A 15,759-nucleotide genomic window follows, 5' to 3' on the forward strand; every position below is an offset into this window, starting at 1 on the left:
AGCATGTTAGGATTGGTTTGATTGTTATTTTGTTGCTTGCTTTAAAACTGTGTTTTTGGGTGTGTATGTGTGCACATACTTATGTATGTGTACATTTGTGTATATATACTCGTGCCCAGAAATGTAGATTTAGGGTTCTTGCAATTTTGATTGTTTTGCTTAATTCTAAATCCTCTGTTTAAGTCTCGTTGAGTATAATTTTCACATGTTTAGGCCTAGGGTTAATAGAATAACATGTTTCACATGTTTTGATTGTTGAATTGATAATTAGGGTTTATATCTTGCTTGAATCACATGAACATGCATATGAACATGAACATGCATTAATGCATAGGAGTGGTGGTGCTATGAGGTAAGTGAGGCCAATCATGCATAACTACATGAACTTGCATTTGATTGGGATGATAAGCATGATATGGTTTATGAACATGATGAATATGCTTGGCTAATACCATTATGCTATGCTTGGATGTTTGGGATATGATTGATGTTAATGCCTTGTTGATGCTATCATATTGTGATATGCTTGCTGCCTTGGATAAGATGAGATAGATGTATGCTTGTGTTGTGATATGCCATGATAGATGAGTGATTAGGTTTTGGTATGATTGATGTCATATTGATTGTTAGATGTATGCTAGCGTGTGTGTTAGTATGGATGCAATGTTGAATGTGCCTTTAATAGAGTTAAGACATAAGACACAATGAGAGGAAGCCAACCTAAGGGTTGGGTGATTTTGGGTGCCTAACACCTTCCCAAGACCGTACCTTAACTTTGAACCCATATCTCTAGTAGTAACATCAATGGTCCTTTCTTGAGAGGACGTTATATATATGGTTCCTAGACCATTGCAAAAATTAGGTGGCGACTCCATCTGTTATGTCCACATTTTCTCAATTTGGGGCATAGATTTGATTGGAAAAATAGCTCTTAATGTATTGAATGGACATGAGTACATCCTAGTGACAATTGACTACTTCACCAAATGGGTAGAGGCAGCCTCCTACTCTTTAATGAAAGCAAAGCATGTGACTCAATTTATAGAGAATAACATCATTTGCCGATTCGAGGTACCACAAGAGATCATCTTGGACAATGGATCCCACTTTGAGGGGGAGGTTTGAAGGATCATGGAATTATACCACATTAAGCATCACAAGTGTTCACCATATTGACCACAAACTAATGGAGCCGTAGAAGCAGCCAAAAAGAACATTAAGAATATACTAGTCAAGATGGTAATAACATACAAGGATTGGGTCGAAAAGCTTCCATTTGCCTTATGGGGTTACAAAACTTCTATTCATGCATCAACCCCCTACTCTTTGGTCTATAGTAGTGAAGTGATGCTTCCTATTGAGGTGGAGATACAATCACTAAGGATACTGGTAGAAACCAAAGTCCTAGAGAAAGATTAGATAAAAGAAAGATATAAGCAATTGGCCTTGATAGATGAGAAGAGAGTTAGAGCACAATACCATCACAAGGTTACCAGAAGAGGATTATTAGGGCATTTAACAAGAAGGTGATGCCTAGAAACCTTAAGGAGGGAGATTTAGTCCTAAAGGTGCTTAGAGATGAAACATTTGATCCAAGAGGAAAGATGAAGCCAAGATGGTCTGGGCCTTTTATTATCAAGAAGATCATGTTAAGACGTGTTACAAGGATTACAGATTTGGATGGGGAGGGGATGTTTCGCTCAATTGACATGGATAGACTCCGAAGATACAACATTAAAAAAAAAAAAAAAAGAGAAGTGAAAAAAATTTGCTAGGTTGAAAAATTGGAAGGGTGGCCTAGGCAAAAATTAAGGCAAAAGAACCCCGCTAGATTGAAAATCCGGAAGGGCGGTATAGGTAAAAGATAGGGGGAAAGACCATGGGCATGGCAAAAATTCCTATAAGGACGTCATGGGAAAAAATTACAGGCCCAGAAAAAATAAAAGAAAAAAAGAAAAGAAAAGAAAAGAAAGAAAAGTAAAGACAATGAGCAAAAATAATAAAATAGTTGATTCTCTTATTACTTAAATTAAAAATGGTAAATTGTTTCCATAGGGGTTTTGGAACATTCCAATCCTTTATTAAACTCAAAAGAAAGACATGAGAATAATAAAGTGCTAAAAAGTAAAATTTGGAGCATATCAAGGTAGTCAGTTAGCCCTCTTCCTTTTGTTGGACCTTTGGTAATCCTTTTCTTCCTTATGAACCGATTTCATATCAGCAGTTAGCCAAGCTTTGTAGCCCGAAGTAGGATGGAGAAACTGAGGGAAACAAATGTCCCTTGCCACCATCCTCTTCAACCAAGTTTCACAAATCCTGTCCAAGACCATCTTAGTGAAGACCAAGATATGAAAGACACCATTANGAGAGAGAGAGAGAGAGAGAGAGAGAGAGAGAGAGAGAGAGAGAGAGAGAGAGAGAGAGAGAGAGAGAGAGAGAGAGAGAAAGAGAGAGAGAGAGAGAGAGAGAGAGAGAGAGAGAGAGAGAGAGAGAGAGAGAGAGAGAGCATGAGTGGAAAAAAAAGGAGAGATAAAATACAAAAAAAATGATAGTTCAGAGATGATATAAGGAGCCTCGATGTGTTAAAAACTGAAAGACAATCTATACAAAAATTAGAGGAATATCGCTATGTTGAGAACCTAGGAAAAAATTAGGGATCATACCTGAAAGAGGAGAGGACTCCCTGCAAAGAAGGTTGCTTCCTCGCTATGAACAGTGTCTAAGCCATTAAGAGTTTCAGCCAAGATCATGCCTATGGGGCTTTCATTACTCAAGTTGTTGACCACCAAGCACATCTATTGATCTACCTGATATGTTTCATGCACCAAGAAATACCTTGTAAGGAGACATAAACAGAAGACATTGAGATAATGATAGCGTACCCTACTGGCCATAGGTATGGCCAACTGAGAGAAGTATGCAAAAACCATGCGGATGTTCAACCTGTTAAGCATACTCCATTGTTGCGCCACAGCTAGAGAAATCCCTAAAAGGTCATAAGCCAAGTCAGCAGAATCCTTACTAATGGTAGGAAGGATGGGAGTGTAAACATCAAGTTTGCCCATGATTGCACTAAACTCTTCAATAGTAGGTCATATTTCCATATCATTGAATTGGAAAACATGCCAAGTAGGAATCCAAAAGTTGGCAGTAGCATGAAAAAAAAGGCTCATACACTTTGATTTGGTGGTAGGGAAAGATGCAAGAGAGGCTAAGAAGGATAAGAGAATCTTTGACACTAGGGCCAAGCCTCCTGATCCATGCTGAAACTTCTAGAGGAAAGAATTCTACCATGGGAAAGCCTTGAGAGGTAGAATACATTTTGTTAAGATTTTGGAGTCCCCCACCTGCTATTTTATATTTAAATAAGGTGGCTAGGGTTTTTCTAACTCGCGTCATGCATATGTAAGGTCAAGGCTACATACTTATGGTCAACATTTGCGTACGCAGGCTCGTGTATGTGCACACATGAAGTAAGGCAAAGCCAAATCCTTTTCCTGTTTAGAGTGTGACTCTTTCCCCATGACTCCTCCTATGATTTCTACAACCTAAGGGACTACTCAAGGCACAATCAAGCTTAGATTTTCAAGCATTGAAGATTAAGAAAAATAAAATTGCATGAGGTTGTAAATTAAGTACATGTCCTAAATAAAAGCATAAATGTAAAAGATGTTCCTAAAATACTACTCAATGTCTTAAATCAAATCCAAAGTGCAAAAATACATACTAAAAAGGAAAAAGATAGTAAAAAGAAGAAGAAGAAGAAGAAGAAGAAGAAGAAGAAGAAAAGTGCTGTGTTTGTGTCTATCTGTCTGCAGGATCATTGAAAATGCCTCTTCCTCGACTGGTAGTTGGGAGTAGTCTTTGAAGCACCCCTGCCATCATCATCATCATCATCATCATCCACGTCACTCAGGTAGGCCAACCCTCTAGGACCATACATTTGCCTGGGTTACGTGGTCACCTCCAGTTTAAGGTTTCTGGCAATCCAAATGAGCTCCTCATGCTCTTGTATAGTTGGTTGAGTTAGTAAGAAGACATTGTTAGAACAAGTGATTGAGGGATATAAGAAAAGAAAAGGAAGGACAGGGAAGGAGTGGAAGAGAACTCATCACTCGTGTAGCCTCAGGAAAAGGGTAACCCTTGACATTTATGTTGCGATCCACTATGCGCTCCTGAGCAAAGTCATCGAGACTGTAGGCATAGACTGACCAAGGTAAATGAGGAAGGTCAATAGGAGCATAAGCAATAGGGCCAGCCTGGCATAAGTATTCCATTTGAATATCATCATGTGAAGTAATGTAAAGGAAAAAAAGGAAAATAAATGAGAAGAGGAAGAACACATACCAGTAGTGAGAGGGGCATGAGGCAAGTATCGTTGAACTCATCATAGTCCAGCTCGTCTGTGACCTATATGGCATAGGGAATGTTGTTCCTTCACAACTAGTACTTAGCGTTCGTCATGGAAAGTGGGGCAAGCATAAATGCCAGAGGATTCATTGGAATCTATGGGGCATCCTCATCCACCAACTAGCAACGTACCCTCTCTGCCAGGTAGAGTACCCTTAAGCCAGTACCCTCAAAGGGCTGGGTGATCCTGGAAGTGACAAGAGCAGCTGCCTCTAAGTTTGGGTCCCCAACAAGAGGAAGGCTGGCCCATGGTCTCCATATGACCTATGACAACGCATAAAGTTAGAAGAAAAGCCCTAAGAAACATGTAAGGAAAATAATAAGAGGCAATGAATTCCTAACTCACCTCATCGGAAGATAGCCCGTTGAAACGAGCCCTAACCAAAGTGAAGCTCTTCAAATCCACCTCCGCTCCTTAAGCAATGAGACTATATTGCATGGCCCAGTGCTGGACAATAATGACAATTTGCAAGAAAAGCAGTTACAGATGGACAGATGACAATTTGCAAGAAAAGTAGGTATAGTTTGCAAGGTACAGAGGTGAGCAATTTGTAAAATGGTAGTTTGCAAGATAAAGGCATAGATGCTATTTGCAAGAGCATGATGAACAGTTTTCTTTAAGCCTAAATGACATATGGATGAAAATAATTGCTAGAGTGGGAAATAAATGAGCTACAAAAGAAAAAGAAAAGGGAACTAACCTTAAGGAGCTTCCAAGGCCACACTAGCTGGCACAGAGTCCCTCAGCTAAGCATGTCCAAGGAGGAGTATAAGTAGGCAAGACATGCCTACCTCAGTTGGCCTCCCGAGTCTTCCCAAAGTTGTGAAAGAGGGCTAGCCACCTCAAAGATATTGTTTGCCCTATGCTGGCAAAGAGATACACCACTAGAAGGTACAACGAAAAGGCTCTAGCCATCTGGACCCAGTTGTTGGCCATCACTTGTGTAAAGGGCTTGTAATCTATCTCAATGTCAAAGTAACAAATCGTGTCAGTGTTGTACCTCCTCTTAAGCAAGTCTATCCCTAGCTGAGTGCCCAACTCACCCTCTAAGTTTATGAGTGCCCAATCGCACCTAAGGCCAATCATACGGTGGAAATCATGGGGAGTCATAGTCATCTCCTTATCAGTAATGTGGAAGGTGTGGGCTGTATCCCACCACCTCTTAGCCAAGGATTGCACCAAAATGGCACTGGATGATCTCTCTGGTAGTAAACGGATGATTGGCTTAAAGCCTTCTGCACGAATATGGGCCCTTACTTCTGCAATAAGGACCCTATACCATGCCACCACTCAGTAAGCACTTCCTTTACCTAAGAATGGGGTGAAATCTATAAAAGGATGAAAAGATGTTAGAATTACATTTGGATGAGAAATAAATGAAAAAGAAGTTCAAAATAATCAAAATAGGGTTTCTGGCTGCCAGCATGCGTATGCGGGCTCGCGTTTGTGTCTACAGGCACTATGCACGCATATGCAAGTTAGAACCTGAGTCCGTATGAACTGAAGAACATGGACTCGTACGCATGAACATATCTACGTACGTATGAAGCCTAGCTATGTACATATGAATACAAGCTGTGTATGTAAGCCGATAGCCGAGTATGCAAGCCAATAGCTGCGTACGCATGAACCTAGACGAAGAAGTGTTCTTTGATGTTTTCAAGCATATTTTGATCAAAACTCATCCTAAACATGTTCTTACCCCACCTAAGGTGTCAGGTTTTCATCTAAACTCATCCCACAGCAAAACCTAAGGATCTATATGTCCAAAAATAGATTAAAATGGAAGTTCAAAGCAAAACTCAAATATGAGAAAAGTTTGAAAAATTCACTAATCCGACCCTTGCACCTTGGGAGAGATAATCTTGTGGCCTGTAGGTCAATGAAGGAGACTCATTCAGCCTTATAGGCCAATTCCGACATGTGAGATTAAAGGCATCACTGGAAAGCATATATGAGGTTTTCTTGGTTTAAGACTTGGGTGCCATGGAGAAGATGAGAGAGTTTGGGAAAGGAAGAGAGTTTTAGATGAGAAACTTTGAGAGAGAGGAATTAGATTGTGAGAAGAAATGAGAGAGAAGTAAAGTTTTTGTAGAGAAAGATGGAAGTTGGAGAGTTAGAGAGAATGTGAAGAGATGAGGGAGATGAAGAAAATGAGGAAAAAAAAAATGGTGGGTAACCATTTGAGAAAAATGAAGACATGGGAATGTATTTAATGGCTAAACTACATGTAGTTTAAGCATCCCCACTAAACTACGTGTAGTTTAGTAATTTGTTTTTCCCAAATATCCCCAGTGGATTCGTAGAAGGTAGGAAGTGCAAAAGAAATTCAAGAATGCATTAAAAATGAAAAAAATACCCTCAGTTGGGTAAAAGACACAAGGACCCTCAAAACATTCCTAGTGGATTGAAAGCATCAAGAACACCCCTCAGTAGATTAGAAATCACCAAGAAAACTCCCCCGTGAGTTAAGATCATAAACCAAATCTCTAGTAAAGTATAGTATCATTGAAGGTCTCCCCCGTAGGTCAGAGGCATAAAGGCAACCCCTTTGAGAGTTGTGAAGAAAATTTTCCCATGGAGTTGATGAACCCTCTTGTGGGTGGAGTCAATACAAGTTTCCCAGTGAGTCATAAAGGAGAAGAAGAAAATTTTCCCCAGTGAACTACACACCATCAAAGACTTCCTCGTAAGTCAGAATCATCACCAAACTCCTAAGTGAGTTATCTTTCCCCATTGGACTACACCTTATCAAGGACTTCCTTGTAGGTCAAAATTACCAAGAATGCTCCCTGTGGGTCACCAGCACACTCCTCAATGAGTTATCCTCCCAAGTGGATCTTTCACCAAGGACTTCCTTGTGAGTTGGAATACTAAGGCTACTTATGCATATATCTTACGGGAACTGAACATGTAGGCATAAGCCGCACGCCAGTCAAACAAGTCTATGCAAGGTAGAATTTGTGCACATATCCCAAGAAAATTGAATATGCAGACACAACAAAAGAGGTAGAGATAGAGATAGAGACCAAGGTCACCCCAAGGCAAGAGCCTCACTAGAACAAGTAGAGATGTAGAAAGAAGATAAGTATTAAGCACCCGGAGAATTTTGAGGCAAGAGCCCTAGTGGACACCACATATATGTATCCTTTTAAGCTCCTAAAAGCACATTGTTTGTTTGGTTGATGGTTGCAGCCGTTGGCCACGTTTATTTTTCCTTTTTAGTGACTCTAGGATAGTGAGTTACTTGCCTTTTGTTTGTAATTGGCAAAACAAGTTCTAGGATAGTGAACCTGTCGTTGCTCATTTTTAGAGCAACAAAGGTGGGAATTTGGACATATGAATCCCATGCAACTCTGCGGAGTTGCAACCTGCTCCATGTATGCGTGTTATGTGCCAGGTGCGTGGGTTAGGTCCAAGTTGTACGTCAAAACAAATGTTTTTTCTCTTATTCTTTTGATTCCATTAGTGAAGCTCACAAATAAAAAAAGGGACATCTGTTTTTGTACCCCTTACGAATTGGGCCCTCGTTCCCCAATGATGGTAACATTCTAAAGCCTAAGGTTAGTTTAGGGCCCTATCATATTATAAATTGACTTAAGGAAGGTTTTTATGGAAAATATAGCTCTTTTATGAATAAAATAAAGCTATTTTTGGATAATAAAGGCCATGAAAACCCTAGGGCCATATACGCATACACGCACATGCGGACGTAGGCTTGATGAATGCGTACGCATACATGGGCCTGTGTACACAGTTAGGGTTTCAAAAGTTATGAAAGACAAGTTTTTCTACATTAAAGTTGAGGTTTGGAATGAATCCCATATCGTCAGGGAATTGTTCTAAACCTCCATTTTTCAACTATATAAAGCTTTATTTGGTATATTTCAAAAAACACACATAAATTATGAAGGGAAAACACAAGATTCACTAGAAATAGTGAATCAAAGAGGGATTTTTTCACAAAACACCTTCAAGTCAATATATTTTGATTAGGGCCATTTCTGGCCTTGATCTTTGAGTTTTAAGATTACATATCACTCTTATATTTGATTGTGAATTGATTTGACTGAGGGGAACGGTCAAAATCAAGCTTAGGAGCTTTTTTTTTTTTAAGGTAATGTTCTAAGTCTCTTTTTCTTTTCTTTATCTGTTTTGATCTTCATTTCCTTGTTTCTTTTGTTTATTTTGGTTATAATATGCTTGTTTAGTTCAGGTTTACATAGTTTCCCTGTTTCAAAGCATGCAAGGTTGTTAATTTCTTTAGTTTTTGTTTCTAGTCTATTTTTGGGTTAGGGTTCTAGGTTGTGTCTACATGTGCATGCTTTCTGCATGCATACACAGGCTTGAAGTATGCGTGTGCATATAACTGGGTTGTGTATGTAGGCCTATGTATGTGCACACACACTCGTGCCCATAAACCCTAATTTGAGTTTTTCTACTTCTGTTTTTTTGTTTCTTTTACATAATATGCCTTTGTTTTGACCCTCTTTTATGTTTTTGAGTCCCTGTACCTCTGTTTGATTGCTTGTTTGTCTTTAACATGCTAGATTAGGGTTTCTCTTCAATGATTTCTTTGTTTTGCCATGAACATACATTCAAATGTTTATGCATTGATGCATAGGTGCTGAGATGCAGTAAGGTAAGTGAGGTAAGGCATGCATTCATATGAACATACATTTATTTTATGCTTTGGTGATGGATTTGAATATGCTTGGTTGAATGATACGTAGCGATATCTATCACATGTTTATTTTGATCTTGCCATGCCTATGTTTCTGCCCTTATGATATCTTGTTCACTTGCTGCCTTGGATGAGATAATGATATGCATGATAGATGTATGCTAGGTTTGATATGAGTTGCCATGATAGGTGTATGTTAAGGTTTTGGGATGATTGAAGCCATGTTGATTGCTAGATGTATGTTAGCATATGTGTGAGTTTAGAATAACGTTGTTGAACATGCCTTTAATGGGATTAAAACGTAAGACAAATGAGTGGAAGCCAACCCACGGGTTGGGCAATTTTGGGTGTCTAACACCTTCCCAAAATTGTACATAAACTCGAAACCCATACTCTGGTAGTAGGATCAGTCCTTCCATGTAAGGGCGCTATGTAAATGGTTCCTAGACCTAATCTATGTGGTGACTCCATATTTTCTCTGCCTCGGTCTACTCGGTCGAGGCGTACTCCCCTTTTCTAGGAGGAAACCGATGTGCCCACTCTACCAACCCTACCTGCAAGTACATGGTCGTGCCTATGCGCGTAAGTTGTTTTCTTGCGTGTGCAGAGCTAAGGCTTCTACTATGTTTTTATTCACCAAAATGTCCTTCAAGTTAAAGAGTTTCCTTAGCTAGGCCTTAGACTAGTCATGGGCCCTTCTAGTGATATTTCCATTGAGGAATGAGAGCTCAAGTCGTAAGGGGTACAAAATGAGGTGTCTACAGTAGTAAATAGTTTTCACGTGATATTTATATATTTTTTCACATGCCTTTTTGTACATACTCTTTGAAAATAATATCACATGCTACTTATGTAAGTAAATAATATATATTCGCAAGCTATGTGTATTAATTATTTACAAAATTTTTTTAAAACAAAATGCGAAGTACCTTTGGATAGGCAGGTTGAGGTGCCCAGTACCTTCCCCAAATGTAAATGAGTTTCTAAGTCCAAGAATATTTGGTTTGAGACTTTTGTTAACTTAGTTAACTTAGGATCCCTTAGGATTGGCTTTTAGTTGATTAAGTAATTAAAATGAATTAAAACAACAGGTGACCAATTACATCTAGAATAAACCAATGGCTGATGGCGACTTCTTAAAATGAAATAAGTAAAGAGACCCACCCACACTCAAGGCACCCTAGTAACACATACACACATATCATCACATGTCACCAAGCAAAAGTCCCAATGTGGAAAAGAAAAGTTGATGGGTGATTAAAATGAATTAGACCAATAGGTGACCAATTACACCTAGAATAAAACAATGGTTGGTGATGACTCCTTAAAATTAAATAAGTAAAGAGACTCACCCACATACACCACGCCCTAGTAACACATACACATACATCATCATATGTCACCAAGCAAAATGCCTAATGTGGAAAAGAAAAGCCAATGGGTTCCTTCCCTTTCGGCAATGTCAAAATTTTTTTTGCAATGTCCACAACACCATATTTGTTTTGGGCCAAATAATATAATTATTTTTAAGGGCAAGGATTTCATGCACACAAGGTTGTAGCAATTGTTGCATACAAGGACATGTGTCAAAAGAAAAGAAACATATGTGCAAGGGTCATGTGCAATGCACATGACTAATTTTAAGAAAGAATTTCTATTAACATGACATTAAGAATTTCTCTCTCTCACACATACACGCATACATGACACCTCCTCTCTCTCCTCTCTCTCTCTCTCTCTTCAAAATCCATCAACTCCTTTTCTCTCTCTCTCTCATCGTCCTCCTCCTTCGTTCTTCTTTGGAACCTCAAACCAGCAAAATTGATTTTTTTTTTCTCTCTCATGTACACGGCAACAAATCACTCTCTCTTCAAAATATGCTTTCCAATATACGAATAGGAAAAAAACTATTTGGTAAGATCTTTTTCCTCCCAAAACCCCACGTTTCAAAATTCAAGGATAGGGAGTACATTGCTAGGTTGGAGAATCTTGGTGTTTATTGCAACAGGCTGAGCAAAATTCTAATTACTAATTACCAGGAAAAAAATAACTTAAGTACCTATCCCAAATGTAAATCCCCAACATGGATCACAACAAAACCATCCCAAAGAATTCTTACCCATCACAATTTCTATTCCAAAAGGCTCAAACAATTTTGAGCTATGAAACACAACACATACATCATTGCCAACAGTTCTCTTAAAATTGCTCATGCGTGTTGCACATGACCCTTGTATGTGTTTCTCTCTTTTTATTTTTCTTTTATTTATTTATTTATTTTTTTAACCTGTTCTTGTATGTAGCAACTGCTGCAACCTTGTGTGCAGAAAATCCTTGTCCAATTATTATTTTGCACATGGCAAACAAGGGATGGGTCTTGTGGAAGTAAGTTTAAGTACAAATGTCAAGTCATAAATGGAATCATTTTTAGCCTAAAAAAGATTACAAGTGGAATTAATCTAAAGTAATATAGTAGTTATCTCGTGCGGTTACTTTAGTGGTTACCTTGTGCAGTTACCTTTGGGTACCAAACATGTGCTGGGGTGATTATTAGGAGCAAGATGATAGTTGCCTTAAGCATTTAAAGAGGTTACTGAGTCTTACCAACAACTAGACACTTGGCATAAAAGATTCATAAAAGAATTACATGTCTGCACAAGGATCAAACATAAACGTCAAACCCTCAAGTATAAATACTGGCCTTGTTATACAAAAAAGGATTTTGAGCTGTAGAAGAGTTTTTGCTTGTAAATTTATTTCCTTTGTACTTTTGTTGTTCAATCAAGTATTCAAGTAGTTTGATGCAATCTTTATTTCCTTTATTGAAGTTTGATGTGATTTACTGTTTATTTCAGATCAATTTGATGATAGAGTAATCAAGTAGGCTTGAATTATTTACATTTCCTACAATTTACTGTACTTTGTGAGGACTTCTTCTAGTTTCATTTAAGTCGAGATGATCTACTTTACACAGTTGATATTGAAATGATACACTTTGAATTAGTTCACTTCGAGTAGGCTTGATAACTTAGACAAATAACTCAATTTAGTCACTTATAATTTTCTTATTCTTATGGTTAACTAGCACATTTCTCAAAAAGTCTTATTAAGTTTGGCATTTTCAAACCCTAAACCCTACCTAGTCTTCAAAGTTAGATATTCGCTTCAAGCTAACAAAAATATCTTGAAGTTCACCTTGAGTAACCTAAAAAAGTAAAGGGACTTCAGTTAATATAAAATTGGTTTCTACTCAAATAGATGTACTCGCTGTATACACCTTGTTTATTTGGTAGAACTCTCTCTTCTAAAAAAATTTATTTATCAAAAAAGAAAAAAAAAAAAATCAATTCTTACAACAAATGAGAGAGAAGGATTTTGATCATTAGTTCTCCTTGTAAAGGAGGCCTAACAATACCATTCGGCTACAAGTTATTGGCCCAACCATTTCAATCTGTTATTTGGATAAAAGTAGAGTGGTTGAGTGCTCTTTTATTTTCAACACAAAAAAACCATCAACGCTCTATGTTCCTCTATTTTAACTACGATATCTGTCTTATTTTTCTCTCTTAGTTCATAGAATGGTGGAACCACTTTGGACCCATTTAAACAATTCTTCGTATACTTGAAGGATATGCTCTGTTCTTTGACAAACTATCCTAGGAAGAAATTCCATATGACCTCCACTTCTAAGATCTCTTAAAGAATTGTTAGCAGATGTATATTGAATTTTTTAAAATTAACTTATAATTAAATTAAGTGTTTTTAACCCAAGCCCAAGCCGAAAAAAGGACCCGGAAAAGGATGTTTATTGATTTTCTTCCAACATTGCAAACCACCATACATAATACATATAATGTGATAAGAAACCAAAACCCTCAACACGCTGTACAGTCCAAAAGTTTAATCACTCTTCCATATAAGAATCACAGCAGAGAAAAATGTTTCAATAGATAAGCATTCTTCATACCAGCATCCTTTAGATGTATATCAACTAACTTGTTGAGAAAGAAGGACAAGAAGCCCTTGTGGGCCCACTAATATTTCATTAAGGAAACTAATCAATCCAAACCAGACCACGGGAGTTACATCAACTCCACCAAGGGGTGGAATCAACTTACGGGTTGGGATGAGAAGTGGTTCAGTGGGAGCATAAGCTATTACATATGGGAACTTTCCAACAGGAAGTTTTGGGTACCAGGACATTACTATTCTCAAAATAAACAGAAAACCAAATGCTGAGAGAAAGGGTCCTAGGAATCCAATTGCAAGTTTTGCTGAAGCAGGGTCCAAATCAGCTAATGCCAATTTCTGCATAAAATCTATACCAGCATTTGGTGATATCTCCAGTATGTTGATCCTGGGAATTTTTGCCACTTCGTGTACATCAAATGGCTCTCCTAAAATAGATGCATCTAATTGTGAAAGTTCATTGCTGGGGAAAGCCATGATTTCTGTAAAACATGAGCTGCATTGAGCAAGCTGGGAACGCCGATTTGACTTTCTTTTAGCTGGATGCCTAGAGCTTTCCTGCCATAAGGTGAAAGGCAAATGTGGATGGGACTATAATTCCAACAAGCATGAAAAGGACAGAGATCTTAATTTTAAATATTTTGGGATCAGAATTTCTTAATTGAAATTCATTAAAAATAGTAAGAAATATGTAACTTAATTATCAATATTTCCTCAAATAAATGAATTTGCAGAAAAAGAGTCCAGAACTGGAAATACATCACAATAAAGAATTTAAGTTTCATGGATATTTTATAGGTTTTGGAAGTCTCACATTGCATCTGTAGGATTTCAGCAGAAAATCATATGGATCAAAATTCGCTCCATATTTCTAGTTCAGCTTGATTGATTAGCAGTCCTCCTCTCCCCCCACCCCCAACACACACACACACATGATATTTTTAGTTATGTGCTAAAATAAATAAATAAAAACCTCTTCTTGAAAGTTCAAGCAGAAAGGCTCTACCTCTTCTTTCTTAATAACATTAACAACAGAAAATTTGTAAGATAGGCAAATAGCTCGTGTAATGTACCCTACCTAATAAAACAGACACGCACAAAACAGCCCATGTTGATTTTTGAATTCATTATGATAAAATATATATATACACACACATATGCCAAATTTAGAAACAAATGAGAAGGAAACACTGAAAGATGTCTCTATCTTAAAAACTATTCTCAGCAAGCCCATTTCAAGAGAACATCTGGGAAAGAAAGATTTGGGTACTCACAGAAAAATGGGAGTGCCTTCGATTGGATAACAGAGAAGGCCATCCTACGAAAAAAAAATTGAGCGCACAACTCGAAACTATGAGTAACATGAAAACCCAACTTGAAAAAGATTATAAGAAATAGTTGTTATAACATTAGAGATGTAATTCCCAACAAAGTAAAAAAAAAAAAGCACTGTACCTTTGATTTGACCGTGGTTGAGAAGGTGAGAACAGGTCGCCATGGTAGTCTAGCGTCCAGAAAGAGCGGTGGGGGAACGTTATCTTTCCAGTGTGTTTGGGACTTGGGACTCACTCTATTAGCAAATATATAATTGGATCGGGCTGGCTGGGTCGGCTTCAAATCCTTAGAAATGTGACCCGCTTAGCATCTATATTACTATATTGGCATACAGGAGAAATTATCATTTTTTGGGGGTCGCTTTTACTTTGGTCACAATTTGTTCTCGCAGTTAATTTGGTTTATTTTATATTTAATTTGCTATTAAGAGCTTATGTCATAAGGTAGGTTTCAATTAACTTAATTGGTAAAGTCGCTGATGATTGTATAAGAGATCTGAGGTTTAATCCCAGCCTATACAAAAAATTGATTGATGTCTTGCTCTGATGATAAATAGATATCATTAGGAGCTGATGCCATAGGTTGAAACTCTCTCTTAAAAAAAAAAAAAAAAAAAAAGCTTATGTCAAAAGAGATTAAATTCTGTAAATATGTGATATAAACCCCCTTATTTACACCATCCAATAAACGAGTGTCATGCCAGAATTTTAAAATAAAACACCAAAGATGCACACATCTAATAACACTTGATTAAAGCCACAAAATCCTAGCACCTCTCTTAGACCCATTCTTTGAGTGCAAACATCATTGGCAATGGTTGAGCAATCCTTTCTTGCTGCTGTTGTTGTTGCTCACCAGAGGTCACCACTGTTGATCCCATGTCCATACTAGTCTCGTTTCTCTCTCATCTACTTTATTCTCACCATGAGGAACCCAAGGTCGAGATTCATTGCGTCACACCTTTGCTGGTAACCACCATCACCACAACATGCATTTAATCTCAATTTATTGGGTTAGTTTGAAATGGTGGATTTGGAAAATCGGCAAGATATGGAGCTACAATGGCTGTTTGACTTTTGGGTTTTGATGAGGTTGAAAATATTACCAGTGAGCTACACGATGCTCACGCACTCGGTACGTCACCTGCACAAAGAAAAAAAGAAGACCTAACGAAGAGCACCAGTGTGGTGCCCGCCAAATACCCTCCGAATGTCAAGTTAGAACTTCTTACGACTCTAGAGTGCTAGAGAGGGTTTAATAATGCGTACTTTGATTTGTGAGGGTATTGGGACTTTTATAGTAGTAGAGGGTTGACCATCTCTTCCTTGGGCTAGAAGTCCTTTCCATATAGGAATCCTAA

General features: G+C 37.9%; 1 protein-coding gene across 1 annotated transcript; it reads right to left on the reverse strand.

Annotated features, from left to right (window-relative positions):
- Positions 1-12,883: 12,883 nt before the first annotated feature.
- LOC112035089 (protein COFACTOR ASSEMBLY OF COMPLEX C SUBUNIT B CCB3, chloroplastic) lies at positions 12,884-14,697 on the reverse strand. Its single transcript, XM_024067931.2, has 3 exons — positions 14,520-14,697; positions 14,339-14,382; positions 12,884-13,622 (listed from the first exon to the last, which is right to left on the reverse strand). Exons 1-3 carry the CDS (start codon positions 14,560-14,562, stop codon positions 13,083-13,085), a joined length of 627 nt encoding a protein of 208 aa, XP_023923699.2. The 5' UTR covers positions 14,563-14,697; the 3' UTR covers positions 12,884-13,082.
- Positions 14,698-15,759: the final 1,062 nt, after the last annotated feature.

This window comes from Quercus suber, unplaced genomic scaffold, assembly GCF_002906115.3.
Source record: "Quercus suber isolate HL8 unplaced genomic scaffold, Cork oak 2.0 scaffold_100, whole genome shotgun sequence".
Taxonomy (NCBI): domain Eukaryota; kingdom Viridiplantae; phylum Streptophyta; class Magnoliopsida; order Fagales; family Fagaceae; genus Quercus; species Quercus suber.

Coding starts and splice junctions, on each gene's coding strand:
- LOC112035089 (XM_024067931.2), bottom strand. CDS start 14,562: ATGGCGACCTGTTCTCACCTTCTCAACCACGGTCAAATCAAAG. Junction 14,383..14,519: donor CAACCACGGTCAAATCAAAG/GTACAGTGCTTT, acceptor TTTTTTTCGTAG/GATGGCCTTCTCTGTTATCC. Junction 13,623..14,338: donor GAAGGCACTCCCATTTTTCT/GTGAGTACCCAA, acceptor ACCTTATGGCAG/GAAAGCTCTAGGCATCCAGC.